Source organism: Natrix helvetica, assembly GCF_964273705.1.
Source record: "Natrix helvetica genome assembly, chromosome: 1".
NCBI lineage: Eukaryota > Metazoa > Chordata > Lepidosauria > Squamata > Natricidae > Natrix > Natrix helvetica.
In genome coordinates, this window is record NC_138548.1 from 172,763,009 (window position 1) to 172,778,004 (window position 14,996).

Genomic DNA, 14,996 nt, shown 5'->3' on the forward strand with positions numbered 1-14,996 from the left:
TTGACCAAGATCTTTACAAAGAGGTTCATGAAGCGTCTGGTGTAATATAGGCATATATCTGTTTGGCTGCCTCCCATATACATAATGATATATGGCTGGAAAGGACGATACGGTAGACATGTTAATAAGGTTTTATGGATGATCTTGCCAATTTCGAAAAGCTAGGCAAATTGGAGCCTAACTAGGATTTACTTTAACCTTAAACTGTCTATTGACCTTACCCCATTCCTAAGAGGTCTGTAAGGGGAGTGCATAAGCGCACCATTATGCCCACCGTCCCTGTCCTACTGTCCCCATTTATTCGTACCCATTTCATCCAGACTCATATTTATTCTTATACCTATTATCTTGTAAACGATTGACAAATCTAATAAATAAATAAAAAAAATAAAATGTCATGGGCACAAAAAAAAAAAGTCATCAGAGATGTTCCCAGCGTTAGAGTGAGAAGTTTTTTTTTTTTTAAAAAAAAAAAAACAATCCAGAAAACACCAATAAAGAAGACTATTTGTGACTTAGAGTTGAGATGAGGTGTCCTCTCATGAGCTTGGTGGGATTTTTGCAGACGTTTCATTACCCAAACTGGGTAACATCATCAGCGCTGATGTTATTACCTAGCTTTGGTAATGAAACGTCAGCAAAAAATAAAAAAATAAGCAAGCTGAGAGCGAGAGAGAGGACCTATCAATCCAGAAGGCAATAGCAGATTCCCTTCCGCGGTCCCAACTAGGACTGTCGTAGGTATAGAGACGGACTTGAAAAGGGAGGCGTGGATTCCAGGGCTTGCAATTATCTATCTATCTATCATCTATCATCTATCTATCATCAGCGCTGATGTTATTACCTAGCTTTGGTAATGAAACGTCAGCAAAAAAAAAAAAAAAAAACAAGCAAGCTGAGAGCGAGAGAGAGGACCTATCAATCCAGAAGGCAATAGCAGATTCCCTTCCGCGGTCCCAACTAGGAATGTCGTAGGTATAGAGACGGACTTGAAAAGGAAGGCGAGGATTCGGCACGTGTCGCCCTTTCAATCTCGCCCTAATCCCGCCCCCCTTCTATTCCCACCCCACCCGACTTCGCAATCGGAAGAAAGAACTCCGTGACGTAATACACAAAGAGCTACCCTCGCGAAATGCATTGTGGGCGTTATACAATGAATACATTCGCCGGGGTTGCGACGCGCCGCCGCCGCCGCCTCCACTTTGCGCAGCCGCAATTCCGTCTTGCGTTTCCGCCGCTTTTCTTCACTTGACGGCCCTGTCGCAAAACTGGGGCATTTCTTCCGGCCGGGCTCCTTCCTTCTCGCTCGTTTCGTCACTCGCTCGTCGGTCGCCCCCACCGCTTCTCCCTTGCCGTTAAGTCAAAGCGAGCGGCTGCTTTTCCCTCGGGGCCTTTTTCTCCCTCCCTCTCCCCCCCCCGCCCCGAAATGCCCCCGAAAAAACCGCCCCCGGCAGCGGCGGCGGGGAATAAAAAAGCGGATCAGAAGAAGAAGGAGAAGATAATTGAGGTGAGTCCCTCGGGCCCCTTCAGCGGGGGAGGCTTCCCGCATTGCTCCCGGTTGTTTCTCCCTGCCTGCCTGCCTGCCTGTGGCAAAGGAGCATTGGCGGGGAAAGGGGAAACGGACTTTTCTCCCTGACAAGCCAGTTTGCCGCATGGAGGGGTATAAATGGAGGGCGGTTGGGACCCGAGGGGCCTTGGCTCCTTCTTGGGTTTAGATCACTTTTAGTAGGGGGAAAATGTGTAGAGGAAGTCGCCCTCTTTTTTGTGAGTGTTTTCCCTTTCTTAGGGACCCCTTGGGTGGGGGGGGGAGAAAGAGTTTACTTACGGCCATAATTGAGCCCAGAATGTATGTTGTGAAGTGAGAAATTTTGTTAAGTGAGTTTTGCCCCGTTTTACGATTTTTCTTGCCACTGTTGTTAAGTGAATAGATGCAGATAAGAATTTAACATGGCTAAAATACAAATAGAAATGTTTTGCATGCGATATTAATGCATGGTATTCTTGGTCACTGCCACAGCAGATGAACTGTATCTCAACCTACGACCACAATTGAGCCCAGAATGTATGTTGCTAAAGTGAGAAATTTGTTAAGTGAGGCTTGTCCTGTTTTACGAATTTTCTTGTCACAGTTGTTAAGCGAATCACTGCAGTTAAGTTACAAACACGGTTGTTAAAGTGGATCTGGCTTCCCCATTGAGTTTGCTTACAGAAGGGCGCAAAAGGGAATCATGTGACTCTGGGACACTGCAACCATCATACAATACAATACAATAGTAGAGTTGGAAGGGACCTTGGAGGTTTTCTAGTCCAACCCCCTGCCTCGGCAGGAAACCCTATACCTATCCAACATCTTCTTAAAGACTTCCAGCGTTGGGGTATTCACAACTTCTGGAGGCAAGTTGTTCCACTGATTGTTCTCCCTGTCAGGGAATTTCTCCTCAGTTCTAAGTTGCTTCTCTCCTTGATTAGTTTCCACCCATTGCTTCTTGTTCTACCCTCAGGTGCCTTGGAAAATAGTTTGACTCCCTCTTCTTTGTGGCAACCCCTGAGATATTGGAACACTGCTATCATGTCTCCCCTAGTCCTTCTTTCTATTAAACTAGACATACCCAGTTCCTGCAACCGTTCTTCATATGTTTTAGTCTCCAGTCCCCTAATCATCTTTGTTGCTCTTCTCTGTACTCTTTCCAGAGTCTCCACATCTTTTTTACATTGTGGCGACCAGAACTGAATGCAGTATTTCAAGTGTGGCCTAAATAAATATGAGTCAGTTGCCAAGCATCTGAGTTTTGATCACATAACTGTGAGGATAGTGCAATCGTGAAAAATGGTCATAAGTCACTTTTTTCAATGCTGTTGTAACTTCGAAAGGTCACTAAATGAGCTTCTGTAAGTCGAGGACTACCTGTTCACTAGGCGTCAAGACTTTTGTGGGTTCTGTTAAGATTTTGAAAGCATATGTAGGTAACTTTAAGCAACAGTATATTTAGAGAAATGCAACAGACTGTTACTCGCTAAAGAAACTTTTAGACCTTGTTTTCTTATCTCAGTCTTAGTTTGAAGCCTAGGATGATGATGAAAGAAAAATACATGTAAAGAAGCCAAGACATCTGTTCACCTTTGTAACTGATGCTGGGATTAATTTTGGACTGTAATTATGTTTTGTTTTAGATTCTAAAAAGAATGACGTTTATGGGAATCTCTCCTAATTTATAATAATGGCAGTTCTGTGTGGTCAGTGTAACTGAGAAAGAGAAGGAATAGTGCAAAGTCACCCAGTGAACTTTGTGAGTGAATATTTGAGCCAAGGCCTCTCTGGTTCTCCATATTGCCGGGCTGAAATTATAGCGATTTATGAAAAGAGCTGGTTCACAAGCCCCAGAGAATCCTTTCATAGAAGTTAAAAACCGAAAAAGATTTTTTTAAAAAAAGTTTTACATGCCGAGGCTAAAAACTTCAACTCTGTTAATAGGAAGAATTATTGAGCACAGCTGGAGTGCTGCTACAAACACATGGATGTAATTTCAAGGAATTAACACCATCAATTAAAGTATCAGGCTTAAAGTTCTGTTTTGTACCTATATACAACAGAATGCACATTGGAGTTGGCTATAAAGTATATTAATTAAACCTATGTGGAGTAACAGTTTTCCTTCCACGAATAGATTTGTACTGTGGAGGTTCATGGAATTCTTTGTCAAGGTCAATGCAATTTATTTCTGTGAAATAATTTGCATTGGTTTTATAAATAGTTGGGACCAATGCTGCAAGATACAGCATGCACTAAAGCAACTTTTCCTGGAAGATATTTGGCAAGTGCCTAAGGGGCTCCAGGCCTTATGGCTCTGTTGCTCAGTGCACAGAGTTCCACTCAGACCACCTCAACCCAGAAACCCTTTGGTGAGTGGTGAAGGAAGAAGAAACTTGTCTCAGTCTTCTCCTGTAGAACCTTGTGCTGGAGCACTTTGCCTTGAAGGGGCTGCAGAGCAGCTTCGAGGGAAGCATTACCTAAATCTTTGAAACAAGACATCTTTTTAAAGCTTTGGACGGCCTTTATATAACAATCGCATGAAGCCAAATTTATTTTGAACTATTGTATGATTTACACTGATAATGTATGATGCTGAGAGGGAATAATGTATTAGGCCTCTAAAAAGTTTTAGTGGTGCAACAGCTCAGATGATATGTCATCTTGAATCTCGGAATAAAACTGATAGGACTGGATTTTGTGCAAAGACAAATTCTGTTAATGTTTCCTGGAATAGTAATCAAGGATATCAGTATTCATCCACGAGACTAATATTCTATTATAGTTTACCAAAATGAATACAGTAATAAATATTTTTAGACTTGGGGTTATTAATATAGGGTATTAAAACAACCTGTGGACATGGCTATATTAAGTTATTATATAGAGCTGTGTAAGTGAATGATACTTAATAAAATACCTCACAAGTCCATTTTTCAAAGAATTTTAAATCTAAATTGGAAACAGTGAAACTACAGAGGAAAAGAATTGGAGGCATGGGAAGAAAATAGGATTATTTCAATTATGTATCATTTGTTTCAACTTAAAGTTCGAAGGAGACTAGTTTTAATGGACTCAAGAAAGAAAAGGTTGGATGTGACTATTACATCTTAAAAGAGTAGTAAAGGAAGGGTAATACTGTGAAAAGGAACGAAACATTGGAAGAAAGTGGTTTGATTCTGTGATATTTAAAATCTTAAGCAAGGTTTTCCATCAGTTGGCATACTCAGGCTTTCTCGGAATAACTCAATACACTGCTGCAGTTTTTTAGATATTATAAAAACACTCTTGAATCACTTTATATCTGAAAAAATTAATTTCCTACTTTGATGATGGCAGTGCTAGACATGAAAGACAAATGATCATGCTACTAATTTGTTAAAATTGATGGACAATTTTGGATTAATTTGCTAGGGAGAAAGTGTTCCTCTTACTCAAATTTTAATCATTTTCCAGTAAAGTCAAAGATATCATTTTTGCTTCTGTCGCTCTTATTAATTTCTTTATAAGGTATTATACAAAATATTTGCAAAATTTATAAACTTCAGAATAAGGCAAAGATAAAGTAATAATTAGACCACACAGTGCTATGGATATAATATTAATTGAACTCATTTTTAAAAAGTGAGAGATTTATCTTACTATCTTCTAACAGGGTTTGAGAAGTTTGAATATCTTGCTAAAAATAGAAATGGATAACTTGATTGTTGTTGCCAAAGAAAGGTTAGAGACAGTTTCAAGATTTGTGGAATCATTTGGAGTGAAAAATACATTAACCTATAAAAATGTGGGATTTAACTGGCTGAACTTTAACACTGTAGCAGAGAAAACCCAAAGAGGTATTTAGAGCTATATTTAAGGCTGTTTGCATATTATGTTATATGAAGGGAAATAAAAATGCTTAAAAGCTTCCACCCTAATTATGTTCAAATAAATAATTGTAGTGGATCATCTACTTTAATAGCCTGATATTGTTGTTGATAGAATTTTAGAGTATATGCACACAGTTCTATTTCTGAGTCTGCAGGGCTTTGAGAAATTAAAATCTTTCAGTTATTTAAATAGCCAATTTAAAATATTCAAATTTTATTTATGACCGAAGACCAAACACAATAGCCAACTGTATTTATATGGATACAACCACCAGACAGTGTGTCTGGGAAGAAAATTAATATATATATATATATATTGCAAGAAATTGGACTGATGGATAAGAAAGAAATAAGTCTCCATGTTTCCTTTGGATTGGCATTTCCCATTAAAAAATGCTGTTTTATTATTCAATAGAACATACTCTTGAATGTTAATTATATTCTAATAAAACAAAAATGGTTTTAGTTAGAGTTTGTTCTTACTAGGGATAAATTTCAAAAACTGGATTGCTTTACATAAAATTTGTAAAATGTAATGCTAATACTCATGCAAATATTTCAAATTTAGGATAAAACATTTGGCTTAAAGAACAAGAAAGGAGCAAAACAACAAAAGTTTATCAAGGCAGTGACCCACCAAGTTAAATTTGGTCAACAAAACCCACGTCAGGTAAGTAAATATTTACTAGACTTTCCTCTTTTCCCTTTGCACATATCGTGATTTGATTGCTTCTTTATTATATCTATAGTTATAGCCATATGGCTATGGGTAGTATAATTATATACTAAATTAAATATTAAATCATTACTTCTGTATATTAATGGTTATATGCTTTACTAGGCTGCTCAAGTAGATGGTGACAAAAAATTTAAGAAAGATGATAAGAAGAAAGAATTGCAAGAACTAAATGAGCTTTTCAAACCTGTAGTTGCAGCCCAAAAAATAAGTAAAGGTAATTTTCTTAATAAATCTACATTTTTTTAGTGTGCATTTCAGGTTTGTTAAATGTGGAAAAAAATGCACTAACAGTGTGTAAAATTTACAGGAGCAGATCCAAAATCAGTAGTCTGTGCCTTCTTCAAGCAAGGACAGTGCACAAAAGGAGACAAGTGCAAATTCTCTCACGACTTGTCTTTAGAGAGGAAGTGCGAAAAGAGAAGTGTCTACATTGATGGACGAGATGAGGAGCTTGAAAAAGGTAAGATATTTCTGAAAAACAGTTCTCTAAGTTAATATAAATAATATTTATTAGGATAGGTATTCTCTTAGATGCAGCTTTGTAAGTAGCTGTGAGATTTGTTTTCTACCATTTTAACAAGATATTTCTTGCTTACCTGTCATTTCAGGTCAATAATAATAAAAAATATAAATAATTATTAAAAAACCAAATCATCCTGCTTTTCATAAAGGCTTTCATAATAACAGAAACAGTGTAGTAGTGTTGTAAGTGCATCTTATTAAGCATGGGATAGTGCTTTTTGTTTACTATAAGGAGATAAAAGGAAATCAAAAACATTGGATTTTTGTTTTACTCAGCCACAGTTCAGTGCTATAACTAAATCTAGACAAATATTGTGACTTGTTCAGTTTCATGCATAGTGCATAAAAGTGCAGATTTGCAATTTGTCTCAATGAAAAATTTCAAGCCTTATCAACCAATTAGGAAAGGGGATTGGGTGACATTACCTGAATGCATAGTTCATTAATATAATGCTAAATCATGTTCAGTCTAAAATGCCAGCATGAATATTTGCTAAGGTATTCAAATCAAACATTTACTATGATTTTTATAACATTGCACTGTTTTGTATGAACTAATTCATACCTAAAGTTTAATATTTCCTTTTGTTCATCTTATATACTAAATATTCATAAGCATACAGATGAAATCTTTCTCTTTGTCTGGGCATGTAATGGAGAGGTTGTTAATGGTGATTAAGGTGCTTTCTTAAAACATTTCGTGAAACATTTTGCTGTTCTGTCTAGACACAATGGATAACTGGGATGAAAAAAAGCTGGAAGAGGTAGTGAACAAGAAGCATGGGGAAGCTGAAAAGAAAAAACCTAAAACACAAATCGTATGTATTTTTGATTCGTAATTAAAGAACTTGTACTAGTTTCTTTATCTAGATTTACATATTATTTCATTGTGTATTCTCTCCATCTAGAAGAGAAAGTTGCTGATAAAATGAACTGAAATACTCACTGTGTGCTATGGAAGGCTAGTGTAATAATAGTGGAAGCTTTTCAAAACTCCCACGATTCAAAAGTATAGTCTGTTTTAGCCTGGACAAATTAACCTCAGTAATAGCATATGAGCATAATACAATGCAAGGAAATATAGAATCCATAGAATAAGAACTATCTCAGGCATATAATTATTTCGCCATAGATTATTTAATGTTTTCTGGGTGTAATTCCAACTTTGTTTTTACTACTTCTATTTTATTTTAGACATGAAAGGCATGAAGGTGGGCTTGAGATTTATGTAGAGAAAACAAATCCTATTTCAAGGAATGATACATGTGTCAGTATAAAGGAATAATTTTGGAAATATAGGTACTGTATAAACTACCTTTTCCCAATCATAAAGAGCTACTTTCAGATATATTCAGGATTATATAGTTACTAAGTAACTATGATAATGCTAATATGAATAGAGAATGAGATAACAAATGTAGTAATATCATCTGAAGGTATTGGTGTCAAATACAAAAATAATAAGAGCATTTTAACTAAAACAATTACATCTTGGGGGGGGAAATGAATGTGGACACTTCATTCTGTGCAAATAAATCAAACATTGCCATATTACATTCTCAAGCTGCTTTAATATTGCTCCAGGCGAATTCATATGTTTGCATTTTGTCCCCAGGAAATAGAAGCATTCTTTTGTGGGTATAAAATATAAAACAAAGTTTGATGCTAAATTTTTAATGCAGGTGTGCAAGTATTTCCTTGATGCTATTGAAAACAATAAATACGGCTGGTTTTGGGTCTGTCCTGGTGGAGGTGACAATTGTATGTACCGCCATGCACTTCCCCCTGGTTTTGTGCTGAAAAAGGACAAAAAGAAAGAAGAAAAAGAAGAAGAAGTTTCTTTAGAAGATCTAATAGAAAAAGAGGTAATATAGCCACTTACCCTGAAATAGAGGGGAAGGACTGCAGTTATTTGGACAACGAAAGTATCCCATTAATTGAATATAGCTGACTGTTAAATTTAAAGATATTATTAAATTGCAGTAACTTTTTAATTATTGGGAAAGTTTTATACAGCTACAGTATTCTATTAGCTTACTTTAAAAAATTAAACTTTTTAATTTCTGCAACATTAGACATGAAAATAAATGCTGGTATTTGCCTCCAGGGGGCACCCATTTATCTTAACTGAATATCTTTATGATAATAAATTTGTCTTGCATGTATCATTGGATAGTAATAATATGAAATTAATATAGGTGGAGGGGTTTTTTTAACCTTAATTTTAATGTATACTTTATATTTCCAAGTCCTTGTAGATTCTGGAACCCACAATTTAAAAACATGAAGTCCGGACTTTGGTTCCAAATAAGCTAGAAATTCAAGGGGTCTAACCCATATATACTTACAGACCATCTTGCTGAAAAGATTTGTGACACATTTAGAATTTAATGCATTAGAGAGAGAGAAAGGAGAAAAAAGGAAGTATTTTAAGATCCCACTCAGTGATCATTTTTTATCTTGCAGCGTTCTGCCTTAGGATCAAATGTTACTAAAATTACTTTAGAGTCTTTTCTTGCATGGAAGAAAAGAAAAAGACAAGAAAAAATTGATAAGGCTGAGCAAGATATGGAAAGAAGGAAAGCGGACTTTAAAGCTGGTAAAGCATTGGTGGTATGTATGTTCTGCTTTTTTATATAGCAAAATTAAGCCATAGTATTACTAATGCACGTTATTTTGAAATCCATCTGTCTGTAATTGTTACATTTCTGCTTAATGTTGGTCCTTTTCTCCATGTCTAGATCAGCGGGCGTGAAGTGTTTGAGTTCCGTCCAGAACTGGTTGATGCAGATGATGAAGAAGCAGATGACACCCATTATATTCAAGGGGCAGAAGAAGATGAGGTAAAGCAGCTGCAAGAGCAATATGTATATGTAAAAAAAAAGCCCTCCACAATTCAAGCATCCTGTACTTAAATGCACATGCTAAATTCCTCCATTAGTACTTGTTTTAAGGTTGTAGTCCACTGCACAGGCAATTGAACATCAACATTATTAAATACAGGGATAATTAATTTTGAAATGTTTTTTTTGCTAGAAGAAACACTAATTAGAAAGCCTAATGATGGGAAACCATGTTTCTTCTACTTCAGGTTGATGAACTTGTCCGTGTAAATGATATCGACTTGAATCTTTATGTTCCAAAAGATGTGGATGAGACTGGAATTACTGTAGCTAGTCTGGAACGATTTAGCACATATGCTTCCACTGAGAAAGATGGTAAGGCATTTAAGAACCTGTTTTATGCTAATGGGGAAGATGTTGGTAATTTTTAGATTCTGAATATTATTCTATATTTAATAGTGAATCCCAAAATATGACTCCTACTGCATCTGTAATTTATTTTGATAATTGAGTTCTTCAGACAGAATACTTTGTAAATACTAATAATCCTATAAAATATTCTTTATTTAAATTACATGTGTAGTCTCCCAACTGTTCGACTAAAAATAAAAAATAGTATTTGAAATAACAGAAAATAAAACATAGGTTAATTAACAAAGTTATATTTAACAGCTATCTGCAACTCATTTGAGAACGAAAATAGTGCTTTTAGTAATAAATTAGATAGCATTACTTGCAGAATAAAAGAGATTGGAGATGGCTTGGTCTCCCTAGATTTCAATCTTAGACACCAATTAAATGGCATTATTTTAAAATAAGGAACTGGAATTGAAATATGCAACCCAATTTAAGAACATATGCATGGGAAAATATAAACACAAGGGTTTTTTCCCCCAAAATTACAGAATGTTTCTTAAGTTATCCCGTATAACATAAAAATGTGTGCAAAAACATCATAAAGTTATTTCCAAGTGGAAGAGTCAAAACCTCTTCTTGAAAATAAAGCTAAAGTGCTAAATCTGCCTGCTCAGAAGGAATGTTTTGCAACTTTTGAAATACATACATTTGTCTAGGAGATGAAGTCATAGACTCCTGATTTCTGAAAAGTTTATTTCTAAGTATAATACTTCAATAGTTTTACTTCATATTTTCTTAGCTTTGTTATATTTTTCAGGTACATCAGTCTTCTTTAATGATATTAAATATGATTGATGCGTAAATAGAGACAAGTTTGTGTAGTGTGATCAAGGAACTGACCTAGAAACTGAGACCTTGTGTTTGAATCCTGCCTTACACACACAGACAGTTTAGGGACATTGGGCCAGTCACAATCTCTCAGCCTAGGAAGCAAATAAGGGAAAACCATTTCCGAAATTTAGCCAAGGAAATTGCAGGGACTACTTTGGGCAGTGGCCAAAAGTTAACAGGGACTGAAAGACAGACACAGACAGACCGACAGACACACACACACACACACACACACACACACACACACACAAATGATAATAAGAATTATTTTATTTTTCAGACAACAAGTTAAGCGAAGCATCAGGGGGTGGACTTGAAAATGGAGAGCAAAGTGATTTAGATCCTGACAGTAACATGGAAGGCAACCCAGAAAATGGTGTAATTGATGCTGTACCTGTTGATGAAAATCTATTTACTGGCGAGGACTTGGACGAACTAGAAGAAGAATTAAACACACTTGATTTAGAAGAATGAACAAGCAAATCACACTTGGTTTAGAAGAATGAACAAGCAAATCAAACATTGTCTTCATCTGGTTTATCTAAATTTCTTAAATGGAGTGTTCTTGGTTCCTCATGTGATTCTGGAAAGAACATTAAAGCAGAAATATTTCGCCATTTTTTCTGATTCAGTCTTAACCAGTTTCATAATAAACTATTCATGTAATACACCGAAAAGATTCCTTTAATTACAGGGATATTGTAATGAAATCTCAGAAGTAGAAGACTAGCTAATTTTCCACAGAATATAAAGTTGAATGTTGCTTGTCAGGTCCTTGAGAAGATCAAAGCACAACTGCATCTAAGTTAAGTGTGCTTAAATGATTGAAGTTTAAGATATATATATATATATATATATATATATATATATATATATATATATATATATATATATATATATATATATATATATTGATTGTATAATGGTAACAGATTGAAATGGCTGTTCTCTGTTGAAACTGATCAGAATTTTAAAGCAAACATGCTCATGATGGAGACTCAAAGTGACACTCTAGTATGGGGCTCTGTTTTCCATATTAAACATAACTGACAAAAGTGTAAAATAAAGGCTATATGATTGAAAATTTTGATCCCAGTATACATGCATGTTTTGCAGGCAACAGTAGACTTGAACAAAAGCAGTTTTACAGATGGATGCAGTTTATGCTGTAAACTCGAGGTAGTGATTCTGAGTGCAAATGCATATCCCTTCCTTTTGTCGATCCAAAAACCAAACCAAAAATCCAGAATGAGCCGTGATTTCCACAACTTTATTCTTGTATCAATATCTACTGTAAATTTTGTGTTAGTTTAGATTTCTGCTTTGAGTCACCTGTCTTAGAGGACTCAAACATTCTTTATTATCTAGAAGTAAAGTAAAAACAAGTTGCACATAATTCAAACATGAGTTACTGTATTACAATGGCATTTTAGATAAAATGTATGAGCCAGGTGGATTAATGTTAAATATTTGCTTTGCATTTTGTTTTATGACATTCAGAAGCTATCCTAACGTTTTATTGCAAAGCAATGATGTAAGAAGGGCTGTCTGTCTGTTGTGAACTTTGATGTGTCTTAGAAGTCGGGCTTTTGTATTCATTTCAAAAGTGACACTTGTGTCTAGCTTGAAATCAACAGCTTATGTACAAATCCAAAAACGTATTATTTGGAAAGAGGATTATGAACACTGGGAATTAAAAGTAATTTCACTGCTTGATCTAGCTGGTAAAAGGCAACTCCTTGCCCCAAATCCAGAGAAGTGTGTACTATCTTTTTTATTGTAAGTTGATATTTGACTGAAAAAGAGAAGGTTGTAGACTAGTAAATGAAATCTTCCTGGAATTCTACTGGTTTCCAACTAGATTAAGGAAGGAAACAAAGCTGATATAATGTATAGTGAAATGGCTCCTCATGATTGCCATTATTTTTATACTTTATGTATAAATTATATAAATGCAAATCCAGTTTCTTCTTTGTCAGTCCTTTTCTCCCTCCAGCCCTTTTTAAGATTATTCCTCTTGGTTTTTTTGCCTTAATTTCCCAACTCTGCAGAGACTTATGGATCTAAGCTTACATTTATTTTTTTAAGTACCACAACATATCATAGCATACCTGTTTGCAAAGGGAATATTAATGTAATTGGACATCTTAATATTTTTCCTTTAAAAAAAGTTTGGAAGAATCTTCACAACAAAAATAAATATCCAATAAGCCTATTAATGTTATTTATAGAAAATGAATTGTGATGGCTCTATTTATTTTTCTATTATTGTTCATTTCTACTACAACAAACAAACTATAATGAAATATAAATACATTGATTTTTTTTCCTGAAAGTGATTTAATTTTTTGACTAATAGATGAAGCTATGCTTTTTTTTTCAGGAATCTAAATATTCAGCTCTGTTTCTGCATATAGTAACTTATTAGGAAGCAGGTTTTCATAGATTACTAAACAGTGATTGCATCTAAAATTCTTATCTGTGATTTTGGAAGGAATATATCAAAATTGGTAAATCACAGTATCTTGCTAAATTTGATAATGTCCTAAATATGAAAATAAGTTCTTGAGTATAAGAATTTAGGATAAGAGAATTCTGGGTTGTAGCTAAAATCACGTCATTTGTTGTTTTCATGAACCAAATTTGTTGTTTTCATGAACCAAACTCTTCCTTCCAATGAGCCTTAGAATTCCTTGAAATATTGTTTGACAAGTATTTACTAGAACTATTAAAACTTCTATTGAAAAAGATCCAGATTATCAAGATGGAAACGATGTAAATGGTTTAGTGAAGTGGTTTATATTTCTAGTAAAGGAATTTACTGAAATTGACCAAGCAATTTGGTCTTTCTTACTATGAGATGGTCCTACGGGAATGACATTTTATATTTTTTAAATTAAGAGTACCTTTCAGAGTCACACAGGAGCCTGAAACAATATAACAGAAAGAGGCTATAGTTTTAGAGTGCTCCAAGTAATTCTTCTGAATCAGTTTTAAATTGTGCACAGCCCTACAAATACTTCAGGTGCACCCAGAGAACCTTGATTTGCATGTGATTTGTTGACTTGTTTCTAATTAGTTTTTGTGGCATAATTCCATCCACAAAACTTTGCTTACTACAGCAACTTTCAATTTCTATAAAATCATGTGGATTTGATGTTTCACCAGGATTGGCTTACAGAAATATAGAAGACAGACGGAGAAGGATTAAATTGAAAAAGGTTGAAAAGTTCTTCAAAAGTCAGAACATTTTTGGAAAGGTAAGTGCATAGGTACTTTGTATGCTTTGTAAGATGTCAGGATTGTAAACAATGTACTGCCTGATATAATTATTTTAGAATGCTAGAAGAAATATTAGTAAGCTCATGTTTATTATTCAAGGTGACTGAAAATGTGTCCCTATTGTTATGAACATTACATTCTCCTGTGCGCTGCTTGGAGAGTCCAAGCATGGGTTAACACAGTCTAACTGCCCTAGGACTGAGTGAGTTTTTTCTTGACCACGCCTCCCTTTGCCTCGTGTAATTCAATTTTAAAAACTCACTCCGCCCGTTTGAACTGGCTGGGGAGCTCCTCAGTTTTAGAGCAGTTAGATTGGACTAGCCAATGACAAGCACAGAAGAAATTGAGTCAAAAAATTTAGTAATTAGGAAGCAGTCAGTTTTGGGCAAGTATTTCTTCAGAAAACAGTGAATCGCTGACTGCGAGGTCTGCCGGAACCCTGTCTCCAGCTGGTCGCAAGCGGAGCACGCGGGGGTGAGTTGCTTATTCGGCGGCTGCCGGCGAACAAGGGGGCCGGGGAGGCTTCACAGCCACATTTAAGACCCAATCGTTGCAGTTTGGACGCCGCGAGGAGCGCTCGAACGCGGCGGCGGCTCTGTTCTACCCGGCAACAGCGGTGGCCATTTTGGACGGTTTCGCACGCTTTACTCGGTAGAAGGTAGGATGGAGGATGTGCTGAAGTTGCCTGAGGTGGATGTCCCGGTGGTCTTGACTTCCAATTTGAACTTGCCAGCAGACCTTCTGGAAGGTCTCAAAACTGAAGACAAGAGATCAGAGAAAGCATGTCATAAGATGCACCAGGTGGCCGCCTGGGCCATCAGGGCATCCACTTCCGCATCCTTTTTCACCAGAGCATCCCTCCTCTGGTTGAGGCAACTGAGATCCAAACCCCCTTCTGGGGGATCTCAGTGGCGGCATGATATCAACAAAATTATTACCGCCATTGAATACTCAGCGGATGC

General features: G+C 35.9%; 1 protein-coding gene across 1 annotated transcript; it reads left to right on the forward strand.

Annotated features, from left to right (window-relative positions):
• Positions 1 to 1,237: 1,237 nt before the first annotated feature.
• Positions 1,238 to 11,429, forward strand: ZC3H15 (zinc finger CCCH-type containing 15). Its single transcript, XM_081939255.1, has 10 exons — positions 1,238 to 1,507; positions 5,969 to 6,070; positions 6,242 to 6,353; positions 6,447 to 6,599; positions 7,388 to 7,479; positions 8,344 to 8,526; positions 9,128 to 9,274; positions 9,403 to 9,504; positions 9,753 to 9,879; positions 11,033 to 11,429. Exons 1-10 carry the CDS (start codon positions 1,427 to 1,429, stop codon positions 11,224 to 11,226), a joined length of 1,293 nt encoding a protein of 430 aa, XP_081795381.1. The 5' UTR covers positions 1,238 to 1,426; the 3' UTR covers positions 11,227 to 11,429.
• Positions 11,430 to 14,996: the final 3,567 nt, after the last annotated feature.